The sequence below is a fragment of the Hippocampus zosterae genome, chromosome 9 (assembly GCF_025434085.1).
Source record: "Hippocampus zosterae strain Florida chromosome 9, ASM2543408v3, whole genome shotgun sequence".
In the NCBI taxonomy this organism is placed as follows: Eukaryota; Metazoa; Chordata; class Actinopteri; order Syngnathiformes; family Syngnathidae; genus Hippocampus; species Hippocampus zosterae.
Genome location: NC_067459.1, coordinates 17,364,978 through 17,387,940, shown reverse-complemented (window position 1 = coordinate 17,387,940; position 22,963 = coordinate 17,364,978). Strand labels below are relative to the sequence as shown.

The following is a 22,963-nucleotide window of genomic DNA, read 5'->3' as shown; positions in this document are numbered from 1 at the left end:
CACAGTATACGATGTTTTTTTTTCCTCCCTGTAAAGTTCACTTTATTTAACAGGAAATGAGTCGCGTGTAGTTTTCTTGCTGTATGATATGTGTCAGAAAGGTTCCAGGAGTGGTGTCACAAAAGTCATATTTCAAAGCCAAATTTAAAACTCCCAAGTTATCCTCTTTAATGTGGGCCGGATGATCAACCAGCACGTCTACAAAGAAATGTGGCATTTGCTTCACTCAGTGCGAGAGAACAGGCGAGTGTTGTGGCAAGATGACAGTTGCTTCCCATTGACAATACGCCTGCTCACAAAGTTCCGAGCATCTGACAGTTCCTGGCCAAGAGGAACATCACCGTGATGGACAAGCCGACTTACTCACCTAACCTGGCTCTATGTGACTTTTCGCCCCCTCGAAATGCTCAAGGAAAAATATTTTAAAGACGTGATTGACATCAAGATAAATGAAGTGCCGTGGATGATACAAGAATCCTCCCTGGAGTGGATGAAGACAGTGAGGTTTGGGAAAGTGCTTTACACTCCAGAACGATTATTTAATAGGGAAAAAAAACTTATAGTTTGCTTTAATCTCAATCTCTTGTGACAACAGTCCAAGCTTGATTGATTGATTGATCGGTCGGTGGGTTGGTTGTGATCTTGGGGACTATTGGGTGGAAATTAAACGTGATCAAAAAAGATTTGATGTTGTCGCCTACATATGTATAATTAGTGGTGTGTGTTGTCTTGTGCTCGTCTAAAAACCACCAGCTTTTGACATTTACCTTATTTTTCGTTGTTTTGTTTTGCTCATGCAGGACGTGAAATATTGTGCCCAGTAATTTTTCCCTTTTCAGTATGAACATTAGAGTAGAAGCATTAGATACAAGGTTAATAAATACAAGAGGACAATTATTTTGTGTGCAGAGGAATTCGTTAGTTTTGTGTGTGTGTGTTTGTGTGCAAATTTAGCAAAACGGCTTCTGGATATAAATTGAGATTCATTTTTACCTTTGACTTTTGTACTAAGGGCTTTTTAAAACCTCGATTTATTTTGAGCAGTTGAATTGATTTATTATTATTATTATTATTATTATTTAACACACATACCTGCGCTTCTTAAGTACAGATGTGAGTACCTATGACGTCTCTGAATTAGAAAGAAACGGTACATTTTAAAGTGCAGTTCCTGAAAAGCTTTTCTTTTGAAGGCAAAATGTGACGGAAGTCATCTTAACGTGAACGCCAACTTCACACTGCTGTCTGCGTATGTAAAATCGATGAGTGATTGGCTGTCTTCTGGGTCAAGATTCTGTGGGTCTTTAAACGCGAAAGGTAAACGCCAACCATGTCAAGTGGTCGAACTCAAATGATGTTCTTATTGCAAAAAGAGCATTCCTTGGTGCAGTTCACGGTGGCTGTGTGACGTTAACTGACACAGTACACGCCTTTGTCTCGGCTTTGGCGTTTTTACATTTTTGAAAGGCTAACCGTTTGAGTGTTTTGCTAATGTTTGTAGTGTTGAGCGCGCCTAGACAGGCACAGGTGCTGCTCAGGTGCGCGGACAGCCGCCATACGTGCAGGCGTGCCGGGGCCTGGAGGGCAGAAAATAAACCTCCATACGCGCAGGGGGATGAACGTCAAGTCATTCTTCAGTGACGGAACTTGAGGAAAAGGAAAAGACAAACTAATTCGCCTGACAACTGCAAATAACAACCGCGGAATTAATATTAAACATAAATTGGATCTTAACGCTGCAAACATGTATATTTGAACATTGCATCATAATATTAACATTTTCAAATGTCAAGGGTTGACGACATAATATATTTTATTGCTGAACCATGATTTGACCAAGCTCAGATAATAACAATATCCCCACGTTTATGTTTACACTCGATAAGTCTTTCTCAATCTACTCCTAACCTACTCTCAAAAAGTTTGGCATTGTTGGCTTTCAGGTGAGATTTCCGGATGAGCCGAAAATGTAATGCCAAGACCAACTGTTGAATGTTCTCATACTATTTGTACAATTTGCTGTTCTGTAAAACAGCTAATCGGTTCAAGTTCACAACAGTTATCATATACATGAATCAATCGATACATATCCGAGGGTGACCCCATCTGTACCTTTCGGTCACTCTTCCAGTCTCTCTGTTGCAATCTGCTGATGACAGGCTGTGACACTCATTCCTTACTAGCCACATCTCTATGAGGACATCCTGTTCGAAGCTTTCTAGTGACGTAGTATTTTTGATTAGTTGCTGGGTTTTGTCTCATGCTGTCATAATGACAAAAACGATTAAATACCAATTTTAATTGAACTCGAAATGTTTTGATGCTTGTGAATTTTGTTGTTCGGCAAACAAAAAGCTACTGAAACAAGTAGGACATGAGCATGAATAAGTTTAGATTGCAGTGCATTTTAGGATTGTCTTCAAATAGCACTAATTTATCCATAGCTTTTTCACAATATTTTATTTTACATTTGAAAAATTGAGCGGCATGCCACCAGATGAAATCGGTCACCCAAAAATAATGTATAACATAATAAAAAAAATATATATATATATCAATTAAAATAATGACATTGATGTCTCAATGTCATAATAAATTACTTACTTGGTGTGAAGTCTGGGCTTGTTTAATTGAACGTCAAGCACTGATTCTGATGTATACAGTAGATGGCAACAGGTGCAAACAGACCTTTGTTGGACCTTCTGGCATTTAGTATAGTGGTTCCCAACCTTTTTCTCATACTATGAGTCTTTCCCCACTCGTTGACGTTTCATTTTAGTGAGGCATGATCATTGTCTTGACATGTGAAATGAACTCATGATTTTACTTGCCCTTTGCTTCAGGGCTTCGTCATGGCCTTGAAAAGAAGAAGGGCGACTTCACCCTCTAGCAGTGTGAGTGGAGGAGATTTTGACGATAGCCATCCTTCATCCCTAATGTCTTCAAGTGGACGAAAGAGGAAAAAGACCTCAAACATCCCAACCGTGGATCCTGTAATTGTCACTTTTTGAATTTTTTTTTTCACAATCTGAATGATGTCATAGCTGATGTCTATATAATAGTCACACGTGAGCATTGATTTGTGGCCTTTCAGATTGCTGTGTGCCATGAACTGTACAACACAGTCAGAGACTACAAGGATGACCAAGGCAGAATGCTGTGCGAGCTGTTCATCAGAGCCCCGAAACGAAGGTGAGCGCAAGGTTGCCGTGTTATTATTTGAATGAACTAACCATGACCCCCATGTCATCCACTTTCCGTTTCAAGGAACCAGCCGGACTATTACCATGTCGTGTCTCAGCCCATTGACATGATGAAGATCCAGCAGAAATTAAAGATGGAGGAATACGATGACGTCGAACAGCTCACCAGTGACTTTCAGCTGCTGTTTCACAATGCCAAAACATATTACAAGGTCAAACCCCATTAGACACAAGTAGTTAGGCCCACTGCTTGAATAATTAATCGGGCTATTTCGGCGAGACGAGTGATTCCCAACAAGTGTGCCACAGCACATGAGTGTTGTGAGTGATCATAGGTAATCATTCTAAAATGATTAACTCCAAATAATCTATTTTTGTTGAGCTATCTATACCAGCGACACATCGAGAAAGGCTGAACATGGATTTAAGACAGTTTGGATCTAACTTTGTGCTAACAGTTGTTAGCCTGACTGTACCCCACTGTACAAAAGCAAGATCCATAAATAACAAAATAAATAATTCCAGGTATGGCCAGGTTTGGAATACATTTGTCCTTGTAATGTAAAATCACTCTTCAGGAAACTCAACGGTAAACTTGTATCTCCTGACCAGTCTGACAGCGCTGAATTCCGGGCGGCCTGCAAACTGTGGGACCTGTACCAACGTACCAAGAATGAATTTGTTCAGCCAGGCGATGACGACGAGGAAGACGAGGCTGGCTACGATGCCCAGGATGTACCCAGCGGGTCGACTGAGGATGAGGTGAGTCGAGTAATAATCATTTGAAGGCAATCATTTGTGTCAGATAATGTCATAAAATTTGGTAAAAACCTGCTGGCTCAAAATGTAAAATATGTCCTGTCGCTTAAACCTCACATACATTTTTCAATGCCTCATCTTGATGGTATTTTTGGAGTGATCCTAGTAGAGACTGAATGCTGTTCGCAGCCGTGTAGTGCCCTACATTTTTCTTGAGTACTTCAAACTTTAGCAATGAGTTCTCCAGAGTAAACAAAATTCCGAATGATTAATTTATGATTAAATAATCGATCATCATGACCATCCTCAATTCATTCGCAGCTGCTATTGTCTTTTTATGGGTATGTAAACCTCACACACAAACATGTCCATGAGTACATGAGATGGAAAGTAATGGGACAAAATTGGACAGATAATGATGAAAGGATTTTCAGAATTTTACAATGGCAAATGAGGTGTCATGTTACATCCATCAATCTTTTTTTTTTTTGTAGCCTCACATGTAAAAATAAAGCTGACCAACCGAGATGAAGCAGCCTTTGCGATTTGAAAATTGCATTTGACTACACTGCGATGTTGAATTGAATCCTATTAAATATTCAACTATAATTTGTACATGTGACTTCTGAACTATGAGCCAGGTGTCCTCGTCAGTCAGCCAACATGGCTCCCCAAATGAAAACATTTTAGGTTCAAATCCATTGAAACTTTTGCTTTTTACATTTCATTGTCGTAAATTGACTATTCGTATCCTGACAGAGTGCGCCGACCTGCTTAAGAGATGTCCTTGAGCATCTCCTCGATGCCGTGGTGACGTATGCTGAGCCCTCTGGTCGCCTGGTCAGCGATCTCTTTCAAAGGCTGCCCTCCAAAGCGGTACAAAACTGTTCAAAGTCATTCTTTCCATCTTAAATGATGGCGATCTAACGTGCAATGTTTTGTTTAGCAATACCCGGATTATTACGCAATCATTAAGGAGCCGATAGATCTGAAACTGATCGCGCAGAAGATTCAGGTATCACGCTTCTGCCTGTCTGCTGCTTCCGATATGCACTTGCCTCTTCTAGGTACAACCCCGAAAGATGTTAATGATCGTTAAATGTATTTGTTTTCAGATGGGCCACTACAGGAGCGTCCTAGCCATGGCTAAAGATATCGATTTATTGGTGAAAAATGCCAAAACTTACAACGAGCCCGGGTCACAGGTCTTTAAGGTGAGTGTGTCGCCGAGACTCTGATGTGCGGCCCATGGACATTCGAATGCAACCGTTTTTAATTTCTTGGATTGCATTTGCGTTCAGGATGCAAACACTATTAAAAAGATTTTTGCACAAAAAAAGTCAGAGATTGAACACGGAGATCCGGTCAAGTCCAGCGTTCGTATCAGGTATGAAACAACAACCAACAATAAGGTGAATTATGTGAAGCAATAATTCATTCTGTATTCCAAGTTCATTTTTATTTTTTAAAAATTTTCAACTCCAGGCATAGGAGGTATGCTCAGGGTGAGCGCCTCTCGGCAATTAGCATGGCTCTGCAATATGAAAGCGACGAGGACGGGATACTTTCCGGTACATGTTTGCATCATATCAAAGCGAACGTACGCATCATTTTCAAGATCGACTCGTATGCAAACAATTGCCGTGATCTGTTTGTTTCTTCCCCGCATTGCTTCAGGGTCTGTTCACTACGACGAAGGCGAGTCCGAGGCGGAGAGTCTGACCACTAACATCGACATGAGTAACCCGATCTTCCAGCTCTATGAAGCCGTCCGCGGCGCCAGGAACAGCCAGGGTCTCCTAATCTCTGAACCTTTCCTGGAGTTGCCCTCCAGGAAGGATTACCCCGACTACTACCAGCAGATCACTCAGCCCTTGTGCCTCCATCAGATCAAGTATGAAATCGGCTGTTACCAATTTTTACAGTTAAAAAAAATAAATTGACCTTGAAGGAATTGGAGTTTAATATTATTAGACATCATTGGGAGAAAAGAAAGTCAGGCTGCCAGTCACCAGAACATGACTTTTATTTGTTTAATTTGACTTGATTTTGGTCCTTGTAAAAATATTCAGAGAAGTAGAGAGTGAACTGACATTCAGAGGGTTTATGCGATTCACGCAGGAACTGTTCAAAACAAAAGTAGAACGTATCCAAATTTAGGCTCCACCCCAATCTGCATATTATTTGGACAGCTCTTCTTCACTGATTCATCATTGGTGTCTCTATTGATTGTACTGTCTACTCCTTAGGTGTCTCATACCACTCCCTTTGCCAGAGAGTAATTCTGTGCCCTCCTTCCCAAATGTGAAAGCCCTTCATTCCCCACAGGAACAAAATAAAGACCAACGAGTACGACAGCGTCGAGCAGATGGACTCCGATCTAACGCTGATGTTTGAGAACGCCAAGCGTTACAATGCTCCCCACTCCTCCATCTATAAGCGCGCGCTTAAATTGCAGCACGTTCAGCAGGTCGATCCGATTTTCCACATTTGGGTGAGTTCAGTTGATGTGAGACTTGTGAAAACTGAAAATCGAATCTGTTCCGACCAGATTAAACGAAAGGAGCTTTTACAGAGAGATGACGACGACGGAGACAGTATGCTTTCCTGTGCCAACTCCGATACCAGTAGTACCAAGAGAAAAAGGTCCTCACTGTCGCTCACCTGCGCGTGCCATTTCAATTTGGCAAGTACACGACGCCTGTTTGTCGCTCTCGTTTCAGTCACAAGAAAAATACCAAGAAAAACCGAATGAAAGCTCTTTTCGCTTCCGTGACCGACGCGCGGGAGGCGGGCACCGGCAGGCGACTGTGTGACCTCTTCATGGTAAAGCCCTCCAAAAAGGACTACCCCGACTACTACAAAGTCATCTTGGAGCCCGTGGACTTGAGGACCATCGAGCATAACATTCGTTCCGACAAGTATCTCAGTGAAGATGCCATGGTGGAGGACATGAAGCTGATGTTTCGCAATGCTCGACACTACAATGAGGAAGGCTCACAAGTTACGAGGGTTTAACACTGACATATTTTTTTATTTATTGATCATTTGTGGCTAAAGTGTGTGTGTGTGTTTTTCCCCCAGGTCTTTAATGATGCCGATGTACTGGAGAAAATAATGACAGACAAACGCAAGGATCTTGGACCAATGACTGATGAGGATGACATGGTGTCCTCAAAGATGAAAATAAGTAGGTGACTTCAAACTTTAAGCGCACTCTGACTTCCAACAAGGCAAATACTGGAGTCTTCTTTTGTACAGCACTAGTGTCGGGTGGGATCCTCTCATTTCCAAAACCATCATTTTTGAGGAGACGACCCCCCCCCTCCCAAAAAAACCCCTATGCTTACTGAGCCTTGTCATGGGAGCGAGCCAGAAATTTCTGAAAATATTCAATGAACTGAATTTGGACCTATAAGCTTTCTGACCAATGCCATTGATATATGAAACATTTCACTAGAGACCACATCTGAATGTATTTTGGATATATATATATTTTTTGGATTGGATTGGATATGACTTTATTGTCAAATGTGCTGTATATGTAACATAATTTCACCAGTGGATCAAAGATGTCATGCTGCTATGTGCACACGTCTGCTACAAGCTAAGCTTGAAAGCAACAAGAAGTTGTAGCATCCATTAACGAAAAAGAGAGATTGGCTCTCTTCTCCTGTCCTATGTAAATCCGCTTCAATTCCAAGCCGCGACTCCCATTTGTATTTGTATTAGTGGTAAACCGTCAGGGACAGCAAGGACTTCTCTGGTAGCCTGAGTACTAACGGAAGCACTGATCTACATTTACAACCTGAATTCTAATATTTACATATATGTAAAAGATATACTTGGCAGCAGTGTGTGCTTTTATGTTGCATTTTTATATCGTATGAATGGTTTGTATAGTTGCAATGTGATAGTGGCGATGACATGTGGCTTAATTCAGATAAGTACACACCGAAGGCCCGAGTAGCAAATGCACATTACGCCACGCTGATTTGTATGAATTGACAATTGGATTTTACCATGTCAAAAAATCTGTAGCTACCAAACACAACGTTCATTCCTTTCAATCAATGTCATTGCTTTCAGGAAAGACAAACATGACCCTGAAGAAATCCAAGTATCTCACACCCTTGCAACAGAAACTGAATGAGTTGTACGAGTCCGTCAAGAACTACACGGATAAGCGTGGCCGTCGCCTCAGCACGATCTTCCTGCGTCTTCCGTCCCGCGCCGAGCTGCCGGATTACTACATAGCGATCAAGAAACCGGTGGACATGGAGAAGATCAAGAGCCACATGTTGGCCAATAAGTATCAGGATGTCGATGCATTGGTAGAGGACTTGGTGCTCATGTTCAACAACGCGTGTACGTACAATGAGCCTGAGTCTCTGATTTACCGGGATGCTCTGATGCTGCACCGGGTGCTGCTGGAGACAAGGCACGCCCTAGAAGGGGGGGAGGACGCCTACGTTCCCGATGTGCCTCGCCTCATCCAGGAGCTCCTCCGCAGCCTCTTTGTCTCGGTGCTTGGCCACCAAGATGATGAGGGGCGGTGCTACAGCGATTCTCTGGCCGAGATCCCGGCCATTGACCCCGCAAACCCAAAGAAGGCCCCACTCAATTTCGAGATAATCAGAAAGAATGTGGAAGGAGGACACTATATGAGGCTGGATGTATTTCAGGACCACATGTTTGAAGTGCTGGAAAAGGCCAGACAGCTAAATAGGTGAGATATCGTCACCCAGTTCGGACCGAAACATGTTACGTGCAGTGAGGATTATTCTTGTGTTATTTGTCATGACAGGACAGACTCTGAAATCTTTGAAGATGCCGTCGAGCTACAGCAGTTCTTCATCAGGATCCGGGATGAGCTATGTAAGAATGGAGAGATTTTGATGTCTCCTGCTCTGAGCTATACATCCAAGCATCTGCACAATGATGTGGACAAAGAGAAGAAACAAAAGCTCCCCAAAGAGATGGAGGAAGACAAAATCAAGAGGGAAGAAGAGAAAATGGGTATTTAACTCGAGACATATTTCAACTTTCTCTACGTTATGTCCGCGTTTCTCAACCTTTATTGAGCCAAAGCACATACTTTATATAATAGAAATATCACAAAATGCAAACTGCCAAACCAAATTGTCACAAAAAATACAGTACAGTGGTACCTCTACTCACGAACGTCTCTTCATACGAAATGTTTATGTTACGAAATGCCTAAGCAGGAAAATTTTGCCTCTTGTTACGAAAGAAATTTCAAGCTACAAAAGGTAGCGAGAACAGCTGCGAGTTTCCCGTATATACAGTCCACTGCAATAATGTTGATCTCCTGCCATCTAGTGGAAGAGCATTTAATTGTTCTGCCTCTTAATTTTACATCGCTGGCATCACTTTATAAACGGATAGATTGTTCGTCGTTAAAAAAAAAAATGCACCGATTAGTTGAAATTGGCTAATTTACTGCAGTACACTACTATGGTAGGGAATCACCGTTTCAAGTCTTTTCTTACCATATCGCCGCACGTATGGCAGCTGTTGTCAAGAGAGCACGCTGTGAATTTCCAGAAGCTGAAAAGCGTGAGGAATCTGTTGGAGGTTCCTGGCAGCTGAGCACGCAGCGCACATACAGCCAAGACTGCAGCTTCAAAGACAGCATGTATTGTGTCGGAGACTACGTGTACGTGGAGCCTGCCAAGCCGAACCTCCAACCTCACATTATCTACATCGAACGCCTGTGGCAAGATGACACCGGTCAGTGCCTGCGAGCTGAAGATGATTCATGCAAGAAAAGCTCTCTCTTTATTTGCACCCGCTGTCCTCTTTATGTGTGCTTGCTTGATTATCGTCCTTCAACCATTTCAGGTGAGAAGTGGCTCTACGGCTGCTGGTTCTACAGGCCAAATGAGACGTTTCATGTCGCTACACGAAAGTTCTTGGAGAAAGAAGTATTCAAGAGCGACTATTACAACAAAGCGCGGATCAGCAAGATTTTAGGCAAATGCGTGGTTATGTTTGTAAAGGTAATCACTCCGTGTGTCACCCGAGCAACTGCTATTTAATGTCTTGATCCCAGTTGACATTTTTTCTTTCTAAATGCGGTGCGGGATTTCAGGAGTACTTCAAACTTTACCCAGAAGGCTTCAGGGCAGAGGATGTGCATGTCTGCGAGTCACGCTACTCTGCCAAGTCCAAGTCCTTCAAGAAGATCAAGTTGTGGACCATGCCCTTGAACTCGGTTCGCTTTATCCCAAGAGAAGTGCCTCTGCCCGTTGTACGGGTAGCGTCTATATTTGCCGCGAAAGAAGAAAAGGACGAGAGAGAAGAGGAACTCAGAGAAATTACAGACGAAACCAAAGTGATAGAATGTAGCAGCATAGACAAGGTAAAAGGACCTTGTCTGTGCTCATAAGTAACATTCACTTGCCTCTTTCAGTCCTCTATTTTATATCTGCAGGAGAGGGAAGATGTTCCACTGGAGATGGCCAACGGGGAAGCGGGATGCCACTACTATGAACAGCTCTGCTACAACAACCTGTGGCTGAAAGTGGGAGACTGCGTCTACATCGGCTCTCATGGACTAGTGCGCCACCGAGTGGGCAGGTGGGGTAAATGCGTCAGTGCGCGTTTAAATGCGATAAACCTCGGAAGCAATTCGGACACGTTTAACTGGAGGTGGGGGTAACACGTATGTGCAAGTCATAAGATGTTTCTAATGTAAACATGCAAGTGGTGTGGCTCAAGTGTAAATCAAGCCAATGCCAAATCCCAAAATGGCCGACTTCAGCCTGAGTAAAATCTAGTCATGTGACTTGAGTTCCCCTCCTCTCAATCTGAATCCATGTAAATCATGAACCGTTGATGCCAGGTACACTAAAAAAAATATCTCCAACAATAAACTTAAAATATGTTGTACAGGATTGAAAAAATGTGGATGCGAGATGGAGCCGGCTACTTTTTTGGTCCAATCTTCATCCATCCCGAGGAAACGGAGCATGAGCCCACTAAAATGTTCTACAAGAAGGAAGTTTTCCTGAGTAACCTTGAAGAGACTTGTCCCATGACCTGCATTATAGGTAACCATCATATCAACCGCCCGCCACACTGTATGAGCAATTCTAATTCATTGAATGAATTATTAATTTCACTGTCGTGCGATTTATGCAAATTTCTTGTCTCACAGGGAAGTGTGTGGTGTCATCCTTCAAAGAGTACCTGTCTTGTCGGCCAACCGAAGTACTTGAAGAGAATGTCTTGCTCTGTGAGAGTCGCTACATAGAAAGTGAGAAGCAAATGAAGCGGTTCAAAGGCCTGAAGCGCTTTTCATCGTCCGGAAAGGTGGTGGAGGATGAAATCTACTATTTTAGGTAAGACCACAGATTGAATACTTCATGGGATACGTTTGAATTGTCAGCTATCAATCTTCACAGAGAAACATGTTCAAGGGTGCTTGATATCTTAATTTGGGTCAAATTGCTTGTCCCTCTTCTGTGTTGACAACATTTTTAGTCAAATGGTGCAGTCGAAATTTTCCCTTAGGTTTGCATTATGCTGTTCAACAAGCCTTGATCATAGAGTCTCCTTTCATTTAGCAATAATTATTCCATATAATTGTGTTCTGTTCTGTTCTGAGTCTTATATGAATGTATTGGCCTCTCTATTTTTCCTCGCACAGGAAGCTTATAGTTCCTCAAAAAGAGCCGTCACCTTTGCTGGACAGGAAAATTGAGGAACTGGAAGCTAAATTTGCCGATATGACGGATGAGGAGCTGGAGGAGCTTGGGGATGATGACAGCGAGCTTGATCATTCTCTTCCTCGGATGCATTCTTCCATGTGTGGTGACATGGATATCATGACTTACACTCCCCCACAGGTCAGGCCTGTTACTTAAACATGTCAGAGAAGGACTTAGCTGTTACTTTGTGGCCATTTTTTAAAAGAGATTTTCTCTCCTATGCTTGCACAGTCAACCAAATCTCTAAAGGGTCTTTCCAAGAAAGAGGGCTCAAAGCGGAAGATCAATATGAGCGGCTACATCCTGTTCAGCAGTGAGATGCGGGCCGTCATTAAAGCACGCCACCCAAACTACTCCTTTGGCGAGCTAAGCCGCCTCGTTGGCACAGAGTGGCGGAACCTGGAAAGCTCTAGGAAAGCAGAATATGAAGGTGAAGAGGGCCATGACGAAATGTGTTCATTGATTGGGAAAATGTATCAAAGGAAATGTCACATTTGCATTTGATGCGTTGCAGAGCGAGCGGCTAAAGTGGCTGAGCAGCAGGAGCGCGACAGGACCCAGTACATGACATCCCCTCGAGCAGGTACCCCAATAGGGGCACTGATAGGAGTGGTGCCTGCTCCAACACCCATGGGGATGCTAAATCCCTGCTTGACGCCTGTGTCAGGTAACCCCTCAGAGTTACAGATGGATTCCCAGTGTACTGTTGAGGGCTGGAATAACAAGCTTCCCTGCTTGATTTACTCACGTCTTATTACATCAGCATGTTTGTTTTGTAAAATGTTGTCACACATTAAAAAAAAAATTGCCAAGCCAAACCATTTACTGGAGAGCTACATGCTCCACAGCTTTACTTATATATAGCGCATTTCATACAAAAAAGGGTCCAAGGACTGACCCTTGAGGGACCCCACATGTCATGACCATTCCATCAGATTCAAAATTTCCAATGGTCTCAACATAACTACTGTGCTACTGTCAGGTTGCGGTTTGAACAAACACGACAAAGTGATTTCTTTTTGAAAACCGCCAACTCCCTCTTTAAGGTACAAAATAACGATATTAACATAAAAACAACGGGCTGCTCTTAGGCCAATTCTGCATCCCTCTGCAGAGGTTTGTGATTGCTTAATGTGTTTTTTTCTAATGTCCTGCACACAAAATAACAATAACAAACCCATGGGAGTGGCAAGAAGGGCTTCAAAGTAGTGCTCGTGTGTGACTACCCAAACCCCGTGACATTTATTTCGCATTCACAGGAAAGAATACATGACTGCATATTGACTAACATGTAATGCATGCTTGTAGGGATGCATGATTAACCAATGCATGTTGCTGTGCTTTGTGTTGCTGCTCTTCATTCTTAAGAAGCTATGATGGGTGCATGTAGGTCAGCAGTGATACCCCAAGGAATGGTTAGTAAGGCTAGCATACCACCACATCTCATGGGGGAGCATTTACACCCCCGGCATCCTCTTCTCATTAAGCCTGGGATCCCTGGAATGGCATATTTTGGTAAGAGTGCTGTCAAGCCACCCTGTCTACCCCACAGTTGCTTCCTGTCTGCCAATCTGACTTGCTGGAGGGGCTACCTGTACCAATAGGCTGTGACCTTTATTTAAAGACTCCCGGCTGATTACAGGATGTGTCATTTACTCAAAGCAGAGCATATTTTGATTACCCCAATCTTAATACAAGGAAATGAATTGAGTAAGCATTATATATATTCATAATTGGAATTCCAGACATTTCCAGTGTTGCTCCAATGACATTGATTGAATTGCAGTAATGGGTTTTGTGAGTCCCTGTCTTTTTATTGAATATCTCAGGCATCAACGGTATCGGTGAAATTGGAGCAGGGAATGGATCTCAGGTAATGACTAATCTCTGAATGTAATATTGATTTCACATCATACTCCAATTTTGCTGAAATGAGTAAAGAAAGAAGGCTTTGTTTCAAGGGTGTGAAGGTCCAAAGTAAAAAAGTAGTCAAGACAAAAATATTAAATGTTACGTTAAATTGAATTCTTCTATCCTGTCTTCACCCCGACTTACTCATAGAGGCAAACAATATTCACATGCTTATTTACAAGCAGCATCGCGATAGGTTCAACATGCAAATGTGATCGTGGTAGTGATGAAATATTGTCTGTCCTCATTTGTTCATTGTATTCGTTTGAGATGAGTCCTGGGCAACCGGCTCCACCGCCATACACAGGACAAGGCCAGATGGGGCAGGCTGCCCTTCAACAGCCCTCCACCCCGTTGTTTGTGTCCCCTCCAGCCAAGTCCCAGAGGCTCCTCCACTCCGATGCTTACCTAAGCTACATAGAGGGTCTCACATCTGAATCATCTACTGTGAGCAAGTGGGACCAAACATTTTCAAGTCAGTCTTTTTACACGTTTACGTAAAACCATTTATAAATCGTGGAACTGAGTTGTTCTTGTTGACTGTGTTTTTTGTGTTTTAGTTAAAAAACAAGATGTGCGCCTGACAAAAGAGCAGGAAAGTAGACTGCCGTCTCACTGGCTGAAGAGTAAAGGAGCCCACAAAACAATGGCCGATGCACTTTGGCGACTGCGCGACCTGATGCTAAGGGATTCAGTGAATATTCGCTACACACACAACCTGTAGCGTGGTCATAATCTGAGCCTCTGTTCCCAGACCTGTAAAACAGGGGTGGGGTTATGCTCACTAAAAGTATGAACGTTGTGTTGTTATGATTAAAGAGATGTGCTTATGGGAACAGAGGTTGCTAATTGAAGCAGTTTTTCATTTAACATTTCCAATGTACTGTTCCAAGTGCAATATTGTCCTAACCGTCATTCTGTGATGAATGCCTTTGTGCTTTCATAAATGTAAAGCGTTACATTTGTCTTGTTTTCATTTCATGTTCGCTTCATTGAAGTGTATTAAAAACAATGTTGCCTGGTTGTGATGAAGTTGCAAGTTTTATTTGAATCAAATTCAAGGTGCATACTTATAATTCTAATTTGTGTCAACAGCGACATTTTTGTTTCACTAATGATGAATGTGGGAATTTGTTTCTCGGAGAGTCAATGTCATTACAGCTTCCGGTGATACTTTATATCATTTTAAGTCAAGAAACTTTTTGTGCTATCATCTTGATCTGGAGGAATCGTTCATTGTGCGCTAGGGGCGTCGCTTGCCACCGTGGTTTGACATGTGCGCATGCGCAATAGTGTGACCGCGCAGTTCTTTTTGCTCCAGACGTTTGAAAGCTGGCACGGTGAGCACGAACGTGCAGTCTGTGTGTTTGATCGACCGCTGCATCTCGCACTGACAAAAAGAGTCACTGTGACGGTAAGGCTGCATATTTCATTTCAGTAGGGACTGAGACTTCCAAAACACACACGGTGGTCGTCACTGGGATAAAAGGCGTGTCGCTGAGGAATGGGCTAACTTTATCCCGGCATTAGCAAGTTAGCGCTTTGGCTAGCCGTGATTCTATTTACAGGTGCTGACACTCCACGCTGCTTCAAAATTTTGTCTCGCGTCTCTGGGGGAGCTGTTCTAACATTACAAACCAAATTGGATGTAGTTTAAAAGATTAACAGGATTACACCACAGTGTGCAAAAAAAGAGCAGGTCCCTTTTGCAGTTTAGTTCATACTTGGACGTCAAACTGATCTGGAGTCAGCAGGGCGAGCTGAGTGACTGCATCAGTGTAGCATGTTGCTAGGTTAGCTGCTACCGAGCTACTCTGGGCTAAGCTCAATGTTTGAATGATAAGTAGTACAGAATCGATGTTTAAGGGTCAAAAGTACTGCACAACTTTGACCTGATCACTCGTCTAGTTGAGACGTGTTGTTTATTTCGGTTAAACTCGATCCGTAACGTTGAAGTGAATTAGCTTTGCCCATAGACGTGTAGCCAAATTCTCATTGATACTTTCTGCATTGTAACATGCATATGCTGTGCACCAATCCATTTTCTATCTTGCGGTTGAGCTGGAAGCCATCCCAGTTGTACACTCTGGACTAGTGGCCAGCAAATAGCCGGGCAGATGTCAACAAGCATTCACATTTACACCAATGAGTAGTTTGGAGTCCTCAGTTACACTATCTCCGACGCCTGAGAAAGAAAAGCAGTCCCCTGTATTTACACTGCACACAAAGACAGCTATACATGCTTACAATCACATCTTCGACCATTTAGAGTCTTCAATCTGGCTTAATTGACCTTTTGCCATCCCTGGTCAATTTCAGTGCACATAGAAACGGCTTTTCACAGCTAAGGACAACCCAAAGTTGTCAATCCAGCTGCACACCAAGTATTGCAGGCAATTTCGCCCAAACTGTCGCCAGGTGTGTGGGGTTTTGTACCAGTGGCCTACCATCGACATTTAGTTTTGCTGCAATTTGAAGTTTGAATCGCAGTTGAAGAGCTTTGCAATGTCTTATCAAAAGTGCTACGTTAAACCACATGAGCTTTCATATCAAATTGATGTTTCCGGGGACATTGTGAGATCCAGCCAGCTGCCACCAACCAGTACCAATATGATCCAAAAAGTATGTTTTGTGTTTTACATATTTTGACAAACCCTCAAAATATCCACACACACCTTTATTTTTCCCATGTTCCTTATTTTTGTATTGTATACTATATTTGCTTCATCCTTGACAATTGTGACATGTTTTATGTGGCTCCATAAAAAGCGCAGTGCATTTTATACTGTATTGTGCATGCAGTGACTCATTCGTGGTCTTCCCCTTCCCAGTAGCAACCATGGAACTGAATGATGCTAACCTACAAACCCTCACAGAGTTCCTCAGAAAAACGCTGAACCCAGACCCGACCGTCCGACGTCCAGGTAAGACGCCAAGACTGGTAAAAACACATATTTAATACTTAACGTGAATACATATTTCCTTTTTTTTTTTGTTACACTCAATGGGAATGACTCCTAACACCGGCTTTATACTTTTTCTCCGTCATAGCTGAAAAGTTTCTTGAATCCGTTGAAGGAAACCAGAACTACCCAATACTACTCCTCACGTTGCTCGAAAAGTCCCAAGACAATGTTATTCGTGTCTGCGCTGCTGTTACGTTCAAAAACTACATCAAAAGGAACTGGCGCATTGTGAGTTTAGACACCTGCATTGATTATTTTGTCATTGGTGGTGTCTGTGATGAAAGCTATCATTTATTGTATGAAATGTCTCTCAAGGTTGAAGATGAACCAAACAAAATTTCAGAACAAGACAGAACAACCGTCAAAGCAAACATTGTCAATTTGATGCTTAGTAGTCCGGAACAGATTCAGAAACAGGTAAGCCATCGCAATGTGTTGTGAGGAGTTTCATTTCTTCTTTTCTGTTTTCCAAGAAGGCTTCCGTTGTTTTCGTCTTTTTCAGCTGAGCGACGCCATTAGCATCATCGGACGGGAAGACTTCCCTCAGAAGTGGCCTGACCTTCTGACAGAGATGGTGACCCGGTTCCAAAGTGGAGACTTCCATATTATCAACGGAGTGCTGCGCACTGCACACTCTCTCTTTAAGAGGTAGAGCTCATTCCTGTCGCGTGCAGACTGGCATTCGGATCCTGTGCCGTTAGCAAAATCTCATTGCATCTGTCACTCCTCTTTCTACCGAAAAGTTTTTTTTTTCTTGACCTATTGGTTTATCCTTCCCAGGTATCGTCATGAATTTAAGTCAAATGAGCTTTGGTTGGAGATCAAATTAGTTCTCGAAACATTTGCCTTACCTCTGACGGAGTTGTTCAAGGTTTGTCGAAACTTATTATTATTGTTCGCATTCCGGCAAAGCGTTTGCACTTTTGAAACCATCATTGTCCGTATGCCCCGTTAAATGCTGTTCTTTCTGATTGCAGGCCACTATTGAGTTGTGTCAGACTCATGCTACCGATGTCAATGCCTTGAAAGTGCTCTTCTCCTCACTCACACTCATCTCCAAGCTTTTCTACAGTCTTAACTTTCAGGTCTGTTCTGTACATTAGCATATAACATGAAAATAAAAATTAAAGAAAGGCCAGAAATCAGCTGTCACCCAGAACCATCGTTCTGTGCTTTCTTACTCTTGAGGCTGCTCCAAATTCTGTTATTTCCACAGGACCTTCCTGAATTTTTCGAAGATAACATGGAAACCTGGATGACCAATTTCCATGCGCTTCTGACTCTGGATAATAAACTTTTGCAAACAGATGTAAGTATGTGACAAGATCAAACGTTCTGGAAGCTCAAATGCGTATTTTCATCCCTGTAGAGGAGACTTAAAGTGTCTTGTCGTTTTCGGTTTCATAGGATGAGGAGGAAGCGGGTCTCCTGGAGCTCCTCAAGTCACAGATCTGTGACAACGCTGCCCTTTATGCTCAGAAGTATGATGAAGAGTTCCAGCCGTACCTTCCTCGCTTTGTAACTGCCATCTGGAACCTTCTAGTTTCGACCGGCCAGGAAGTTAAATATGACCTGGTAAGTTTGCATGGTGTTACGTTTTCATGCTTGGCGTCAAGGGTGGCATTTGACCCATTCCGTTTTGTCGCAGCTCGTGAGCAATGCCATCCAGTTTTTGGCCTCGGTGTGCGAACGGCCGCACTACAAAAATCTCTTTGAGGATCAGAATACGCTCACTAGCATTTGCGAGAAGGTCATTGTGCCCAACATGGAGTTCAGAAGTAAGTGAGGGATTTATTTGTAGTCTTTGATGCTATGCGGAAATGAGCTCGAATTCCAATGCGCTCTTGGATTTCTTGTGACTCACGACGCTACTATACTTGATTAGGCGCGGACGAGGAGGCTTTTGAAGACAACTCTGAAGAATACATCCGGAGGGACCTTGAAGGCTCTGGTAATGTCGGATGATTTATTCAACTGTTTGAAATTCAAAATAGATTCATTTTTCATTGCCAAGTGTTATTTTTACTGCTAATTAACCTGCGTTCAAGTAATGATGCTAGATGAAAAAAAACAAAAACGCAATGCCTTGTTCGGGATATTTCTCATTTTGTGTTCTATATTATCCATGCGTGGCCTTCGTCTCTTCTCAGACATTGACACTCGCCGTCGGGCGGCTTGTGACTTGGTAAGGGGTCTGTGTAAGTTTTTCGAGGGCCCGGTCACTGCCATCTTCTCGGGATATGTCAACTCGATGCTGGCCGAGTACGCAAAGAACCCCGGCGCCAACTGGAAGCACAAAGATGCCGCCATCTATTTAGTCACGTCACTGGCATCCAAAGCTCAGACACAGAAGGTATTGCTGATAGTTTTGTTCAGACGATCTCGACCGGTCGCGTTTGCATCATCGACCTTTATTTATTTAATTTTATTTCTCCACCCCCCCCCCCAGCACGGAATAACTCAAGCCAATGAATTGGTGAATTTGACCGAGTTTTTTGTGAATCACATTCTCACAGACCTCAAATCCCCGAATGGTAAGACGTCTCCTCACTTTGCACTTGTATGTAAATACCGGTACATCCACGATGTGGCAAATGTCTGCAAGCATCAGTTAGGTCACACGAATACATTTTTGCAGCAGCTTTTCCCGCACACTGTTTCAGAAATCATGCTCAAACTAATCTGCAACGAGCGATAGGTTTTTATAAACAAACAATGGGAAATACTGGAGGTCGGTAACCCGTGGCCTCATGCGGCTCTTTAGCGCCGCCCTAGTGGCTGCCTTTGTAGCCAACTTGGTCATTTTCATAGTAGGCTAATATGGCTAATATCGATACATACAGCATGTGTTGACTTCATTATAAGGCTTTTAATTTTTTGCGGCTGCGGACATGTTTGTTTTTTGTTTTTGTTCTGGTCCAATACGGCTCTTTTAACGTTTTTGGGTTGCCGACCCCGGGTATATACAAAATGACGTGGTCAAAACGCAATTATCGTGTAAGGACTGTATGTCTTTTGACATGAATATCCAAGGCTCTTGATATTATCGTTGCAGTTAATGAGTTCCCAGTCTTGAAGGCAGATGCCATCAAGTACGTGATGATCTTCCGAAGCCAGGTATGCCGAAACTCGAGCAGTCCCCATGGCATGCGCGTATCCCGATGCCGAGCAACTCACTTGGGCTTCCCTTTCAGCTTCCGAAGGAGCAACTGCTGCAGGCTGTTCCGCTCTTGATCACCCACTTGCAGGCAGAGAGCACCGTGGAACACACGTATGCTGCGCACGCTTTGGAGAGGCTGTTTACTATGAGGGGGCCAAAAAATGCAACGCTGTGAGTGTTGAGCTGCAACTCATGTAATCTCCCATGTCCCGATATAATGGTCACGTCTCCTCTTTTTTTTGACTTCTTGTTTCTCAGCATCACTCCTGTGGAGATGGCTCCTTTTACTGAGATGCTCCTCACCAACCTGTTCAAGGCGATGGCACATCCTGGTTCATCCGAAAATGAATACATCATGAAAGGTGTGCTCGCCGTTGTCCGCTATATACGCTCACCAGGCAAGCATCTGCACATTTATTTGACGTTGCTTTTTTTTTTCTTCCCAAGCCATCATGCGCAGCTTCTCACTTCTCCAGGAATCCATCGTTCCTTACATTCCCACTCTCATCGATCAGCTCACTCAGAAGCTTCTTTTAGTCAGCAAGGTAACCCTGCACTCACTCGCTGTTAAGAGACTTGCGCAAAAATGCTCGTTCGTATTTGGAAATATGATGGAGTCTTCTGATTTGTCCCTCTCAGAACCCCAGCAAGCCTCACTTTAACCACTACCTGTTTGAGTCTCTCTGCCTGTCTGTCCGGATCACCTGCAAGGCTAACCCCGCCACCGTTGGCAGTTTCGAGGAAGCTCTCTTCCCAGTTTTCACGGAGATCCTCCAGAACGATGTCCAGGGTGCGTTTCCGCCATCCAAGTTTTTTGTTACCCAGATAACATCTTTGCAGACATACAGTTACCGTTGGCCGACTGAGGCGCGTGAGTTCATCTCCACTTTTCGACTTTGTTTTGCAGAGTTTCTGCCGTACGTATTCCAGGTGATGTCTCTCCTCCTGGAGATGCATTCCAACTCGATTCCCTCTTCCTACATGGCTCTATTCCCTCACCTGCTGCAGCCTGTTTTGTGGGAGCGCACGGGCAACATCCCGCCTCTGGTGCGCCTGCTTCAGGCCTACATGGAAAAAGGAGGAGCCACTATTGCTGCATCTGCTGCTGATAAAATAGTACGTGATATGGCAGTTTTGTACACAAGATAATGTCGCACTTGGTTACAATGTTTTACATTTGTCCTCAAAAAGAAAAAAGAAAAAAACAAAACACAAAATTAAAATTTTTTGTACTCTCCATCATCTAGTGAAGAGCATTTGCTTCTTACTAAACACTGTGATGAGCACCCTGATAGCGAAGCATTTGTATATATCTTATACCTATCATAAGTGTGTACTTAATGTTTTGAGCGCATAAATCAGTTCTTCGAGGCACTTAAATGTAGTTGACTCGATGTTTTCTCGTCAGCCTGGACTGCTTGGTGTTTTCCAAAAACTTATTGCCTCCAAGGCCAACGACCACCAAGGATTCTACCTTCTCAACAGCATTATCGAGCACATGCCCCCGTAAGTCGGCTCTCGTCTCAGCCCCTTTTGCACTTTGAGTGGTGACGACTCTGCTCGAACCGGCCATGATGTTTTACTTTCTGTTGTTTTTGCCAGAGAATCCCTCACTCAGTACAGGAAACAAATCTTCATTCTGCTCTTCCAGAGACTGCAAAGCTCCAAAACCACCAAGTTCATCAAGAGTGAGTACAGTCATTTCGCTTCACCTCATGAACCTTCCAAAGCGTCGTCAGCCTCGTCATGTCAATGAACGCAGCAGTTGATCAACCATCCTAAATGATTTTTTTCTTTTTCCTTTTTTTTCTTCTTATACTCACAGGTTTCTTGGTATTTGTCAACCTGTATTGTGTCAAGTACGGCGCTATTGCGCTTCAGGAGATTTTTGACAGCATCCAGCCCAAGTATGTCTCATTCGAACAAGTCACCATTACAATAACCTCTACTCAGCTTTTGATTAAAAATGGAATCTTAATCGGTGTCATTCAACGTATTGTGTCCCAAATTAGCTAAATCTCGTCTGTTTTGGACAGAATGTTTGGCATGGTCTTGGAGAAAATCTTTATTCCGGAGGTTCAGAAAGTGTCTGGAACAGTTGAGAAAAAGATCTGTGCTGTTGGAATCACAAAGGTCCTCACTGAATGTCCCGCCATGATGGACACGGAGTACACTAAGCTCTGGTAAGCGGTCAGCCCCTTTCGCGTTTACCTACCGTATTTATTTTAGTCCAAGTGTGTGCGGCGTTTTATGAAATAAATGGCTGGAGGATTACTCCTTGCTGATACTCTGGTTCTTACAAAATGACATTCCTGAAATGGCCAACCTAGTTAACAGATTATGTGTTGGGTCAGGCCCCCGCTGCTCCAGGCCCTCATTGGTCTCTTTGAGCTGCCCGAAGACGACAGCATCCCGGACGACGAGCATTTCATCGACATTGAAGAAACGCCCGGCTATCAGACTGCTTTCTCACAGCTGGCCTTTGCTGGGAAGAAGGAGCACGACCCTATCGGAGATGCTGTCAGCAACCCGAAAATATTGTTGGCCCATTCGCTCCACAAGCTTTCGACGGCCTGTCCGGGAAGGGTATGTTCATTGTGGAGGGCGAAACGTTTACGTTGAGGCTTCTGTAATTGATTGTTCATTTTTGGGTGCAGGTTCCATCAATGCTGAGTAGCAGTCTGAACGCCGACGCCCTCCGGTTCCTGCAGGCTTATTTACAGGGAGCCAATGTGCAACTGGTCTGAAAGACAATGCTGTTCGGTTGAAAAGGACGCCGTAATCTTTACACACTTGACCATCAAATCGTGGAATTCCCCCACAGGTAATCATACACATCTTTGGGTTTTCTCCGATTGCGATGATTTGTTTTTAAGTGTTTTAAAGACATGACCAAACGCTAGCCTAACACATGCGATTTTGCTTTCGAACTCTTGCGTTTGTCATGAGGCCAAAAGTCCATCAATCAACACCCCCCTCCCCGCTTTGGCAAAAGAAATGGAACAATTGATTTTGAGTTGGCTCTTTGTATGTTTTGAATTTTGTGTTGCATGTTTCCTGTAGCTTTATTCATGTTTAGTCTGTTTTGACACTGTTTATCATGTGAATAAAAAAAAGAGGCACTTGTATAGATTTGTCATGGCCTCCGCATCACTTGGTTGTCCTACCTTGGGTCTCTTCATCATATTCTCAAATGTGAATTATCATTTTATGTTCTTATATGTTGGG

General features: G+C 43.2%; 2 protein-coding genes across 9 annotated transcripts; both read left to right on the top strand.

The window, feature by feature from the left end:
- Positions 1 to 277: 277 nt before the first annotated feature.
- pbrm1 (polybromo 1) lies at positions 278 to 14,637 on the top strand. 5 transcript variants are annotated; one of them, XM_052076803.1, is made up of 29 exons: positions 2,844 to 2,993; positions 3,095 to 3,192; positions 3,268 to 3,415; positions 3,816 to 3,965; positions 4,722 to 4,838; positions 4,909 to 4,977; positions 5,078 to 5,176; positions 5,264 to 5,349; positions 5,448 to 5,533; positions 5,640 to 5,856; positions 6,291 to 6,432; positions 6,514 to 6,608; positions 6,686 to 6,965; positions 7,047 to 7,152; positions 8,052 to 8,691; positions 8,770 to 8,981; positions 9,531 to 9,716; positions 9,828 to 9,985; positions 10,078 to 10,347; positions 10,420 to 10,565; positions 10,881 to 11,038; positions 11,146 to 11,329; positions 11,638 to 11,836; positions 11,930 to 12,128; positions 12,213 to 12,365; positions 13,067 to 13,213; positions 13,528 to 13,571; positions 13,880 to 14,084; positions 14,170 to 14,637. In XM_052076803.1, the coding sequence occupies exons 1-29, from the start codon at positions 2,853 to 2,855 to the stop codon at positions 14,331 to 14,333; spliced, it is 4,899 nt and encodes a 1,632-aa protein (XP_051932763.1). In that variant the 5' UTR covers positions 2,844 to 2,852; the 3' UTR covers positions 14,334 to 14,637. The 5 variants fall into 5 exon arrangements, with proteins under 5 accessions (XP_051932766.1, XP_051932767.1, XP_051932763.1 ...); XM_052076804.1 differs by lacking the exon at positions 13,067 to 13,213 and having other exon boundaries at positions 12,213 to 12,281; XM_052076805.1 differs by lacking the exons at positions 2,844 to 2,993; positions 3,095 to 3,192; positions 3,268 to 3,415; ... (4 more) ...; positions 5,264 to 5,349; positions 5,448 to 5,533 and having other exon boundaries at positions 5,707 to 5,856; positions 6,274 to 6,432.
- Positions 14,638 to 14,851: 214 nt separating this feature from the next.
- Positions 14,852 to 22,888, top strand: cse1l (CSE1 chromosome segregation 1-like (yeast)). 4 transcript variants are annotated; one of them, XM_052076813.1, is made up of 25 exons: positions 14,855 to 14,949; positions 16,441 to 16,533; positions 16,661 to 16,803; positions 16,891 to 16,992; positions 17,078 to 17,223; positions 17,356 to 17,446; positions 17,553 to 17,660; positions 17,792 to 17,884; positions 17,983 to 18,150; positions 18,224 to 18,353; positions 18,461 to 18,526; positions 18,726 to 18,928; positions 19,025 to 19,109; positions 19,631 to 19,692; positions 19,770 to 19,906; positions 19,994 to 20,097; positions 20,183 to 20,280; positions 20,375 to 20,525; positions 20,643 to 20,851; positions 21,144 to 21,241; positions 21,338 to 21,423; positions 21,561 to 21,642; positions 21,772 to 21,918; positions 22,090 to 22,321; positions 22,393 to 22,888. In XM_052076813.1, the coding sequence occupies exons 1-25, from the start codon at positions 14,892 to 14,894 to the stop codon at positions 22,480 to 22,482; spliced, it is 2,982 nt and encodes a 993-aa protein (XP_051932773.1). In that variant the 5' UTR covers positions 14,855 to 14,891; the 3' UTR covers positions 22,483 to 22,888. The 4 variants fall into 4 exon arrangements, with proteins under 4 accessions (XP_051932776.1, XP_051932773.1, XP_051932774.1 ...); XM_052076814.1 differs by having other exon boundaries at positions 14,892 to 15,023; XM_052076815.1 differs by having other exon boundaries at positions 14,902 to 15,023; positions 16,444 to 16,533.
- The last annotated feature ends 75 nt before the right edge of the window (positions 22,889 to 22,963 follow it).

Coding starts and splice junctions, on each gene's coding strand:
- pbrm1 (XM_052076803.1), top strand. CDS start 2,853: ATGGCCTTGAAAAGAAGAAGGGCGACTTCACCCTCTAGCAGTGTGAGT. Junction 11,837..11,929: donor TGACTTACACTCCCCCACAG/GTCAGGCCTGTT, acceptor ATGCTTGCACAG/TCAACCAAATCTCTAAAGGG. Junction 13,214..13,527: donor CCCTGGAATGGCATATTTTG/GTAAGAGTGCTG, acceptor TGAATATCTCAG/GCATCAACGGTATCGGTGAA.
- cse1l (XM_052076813.1), top strand. CDS start 14,892: ATGCGCAATAGTGTGACCGCGCAGTTCTTTTTGCTCCAGACGTTTGAA. Junction 18,354..18,460: donor GCCCAACATGGAGTTCAGAA/GTAAGTGAGGGA, acceptor ATACTTGATTAG/GCGCGGACGAGGAGGCTTTT. Junction 20,526..20,642: donor CCTCCAGAACGATGTCCAGG/GTGCGTTTCCGC, acceptor TTTGTTTTGCAG/AGTTTCTGCCGTACGTATTC.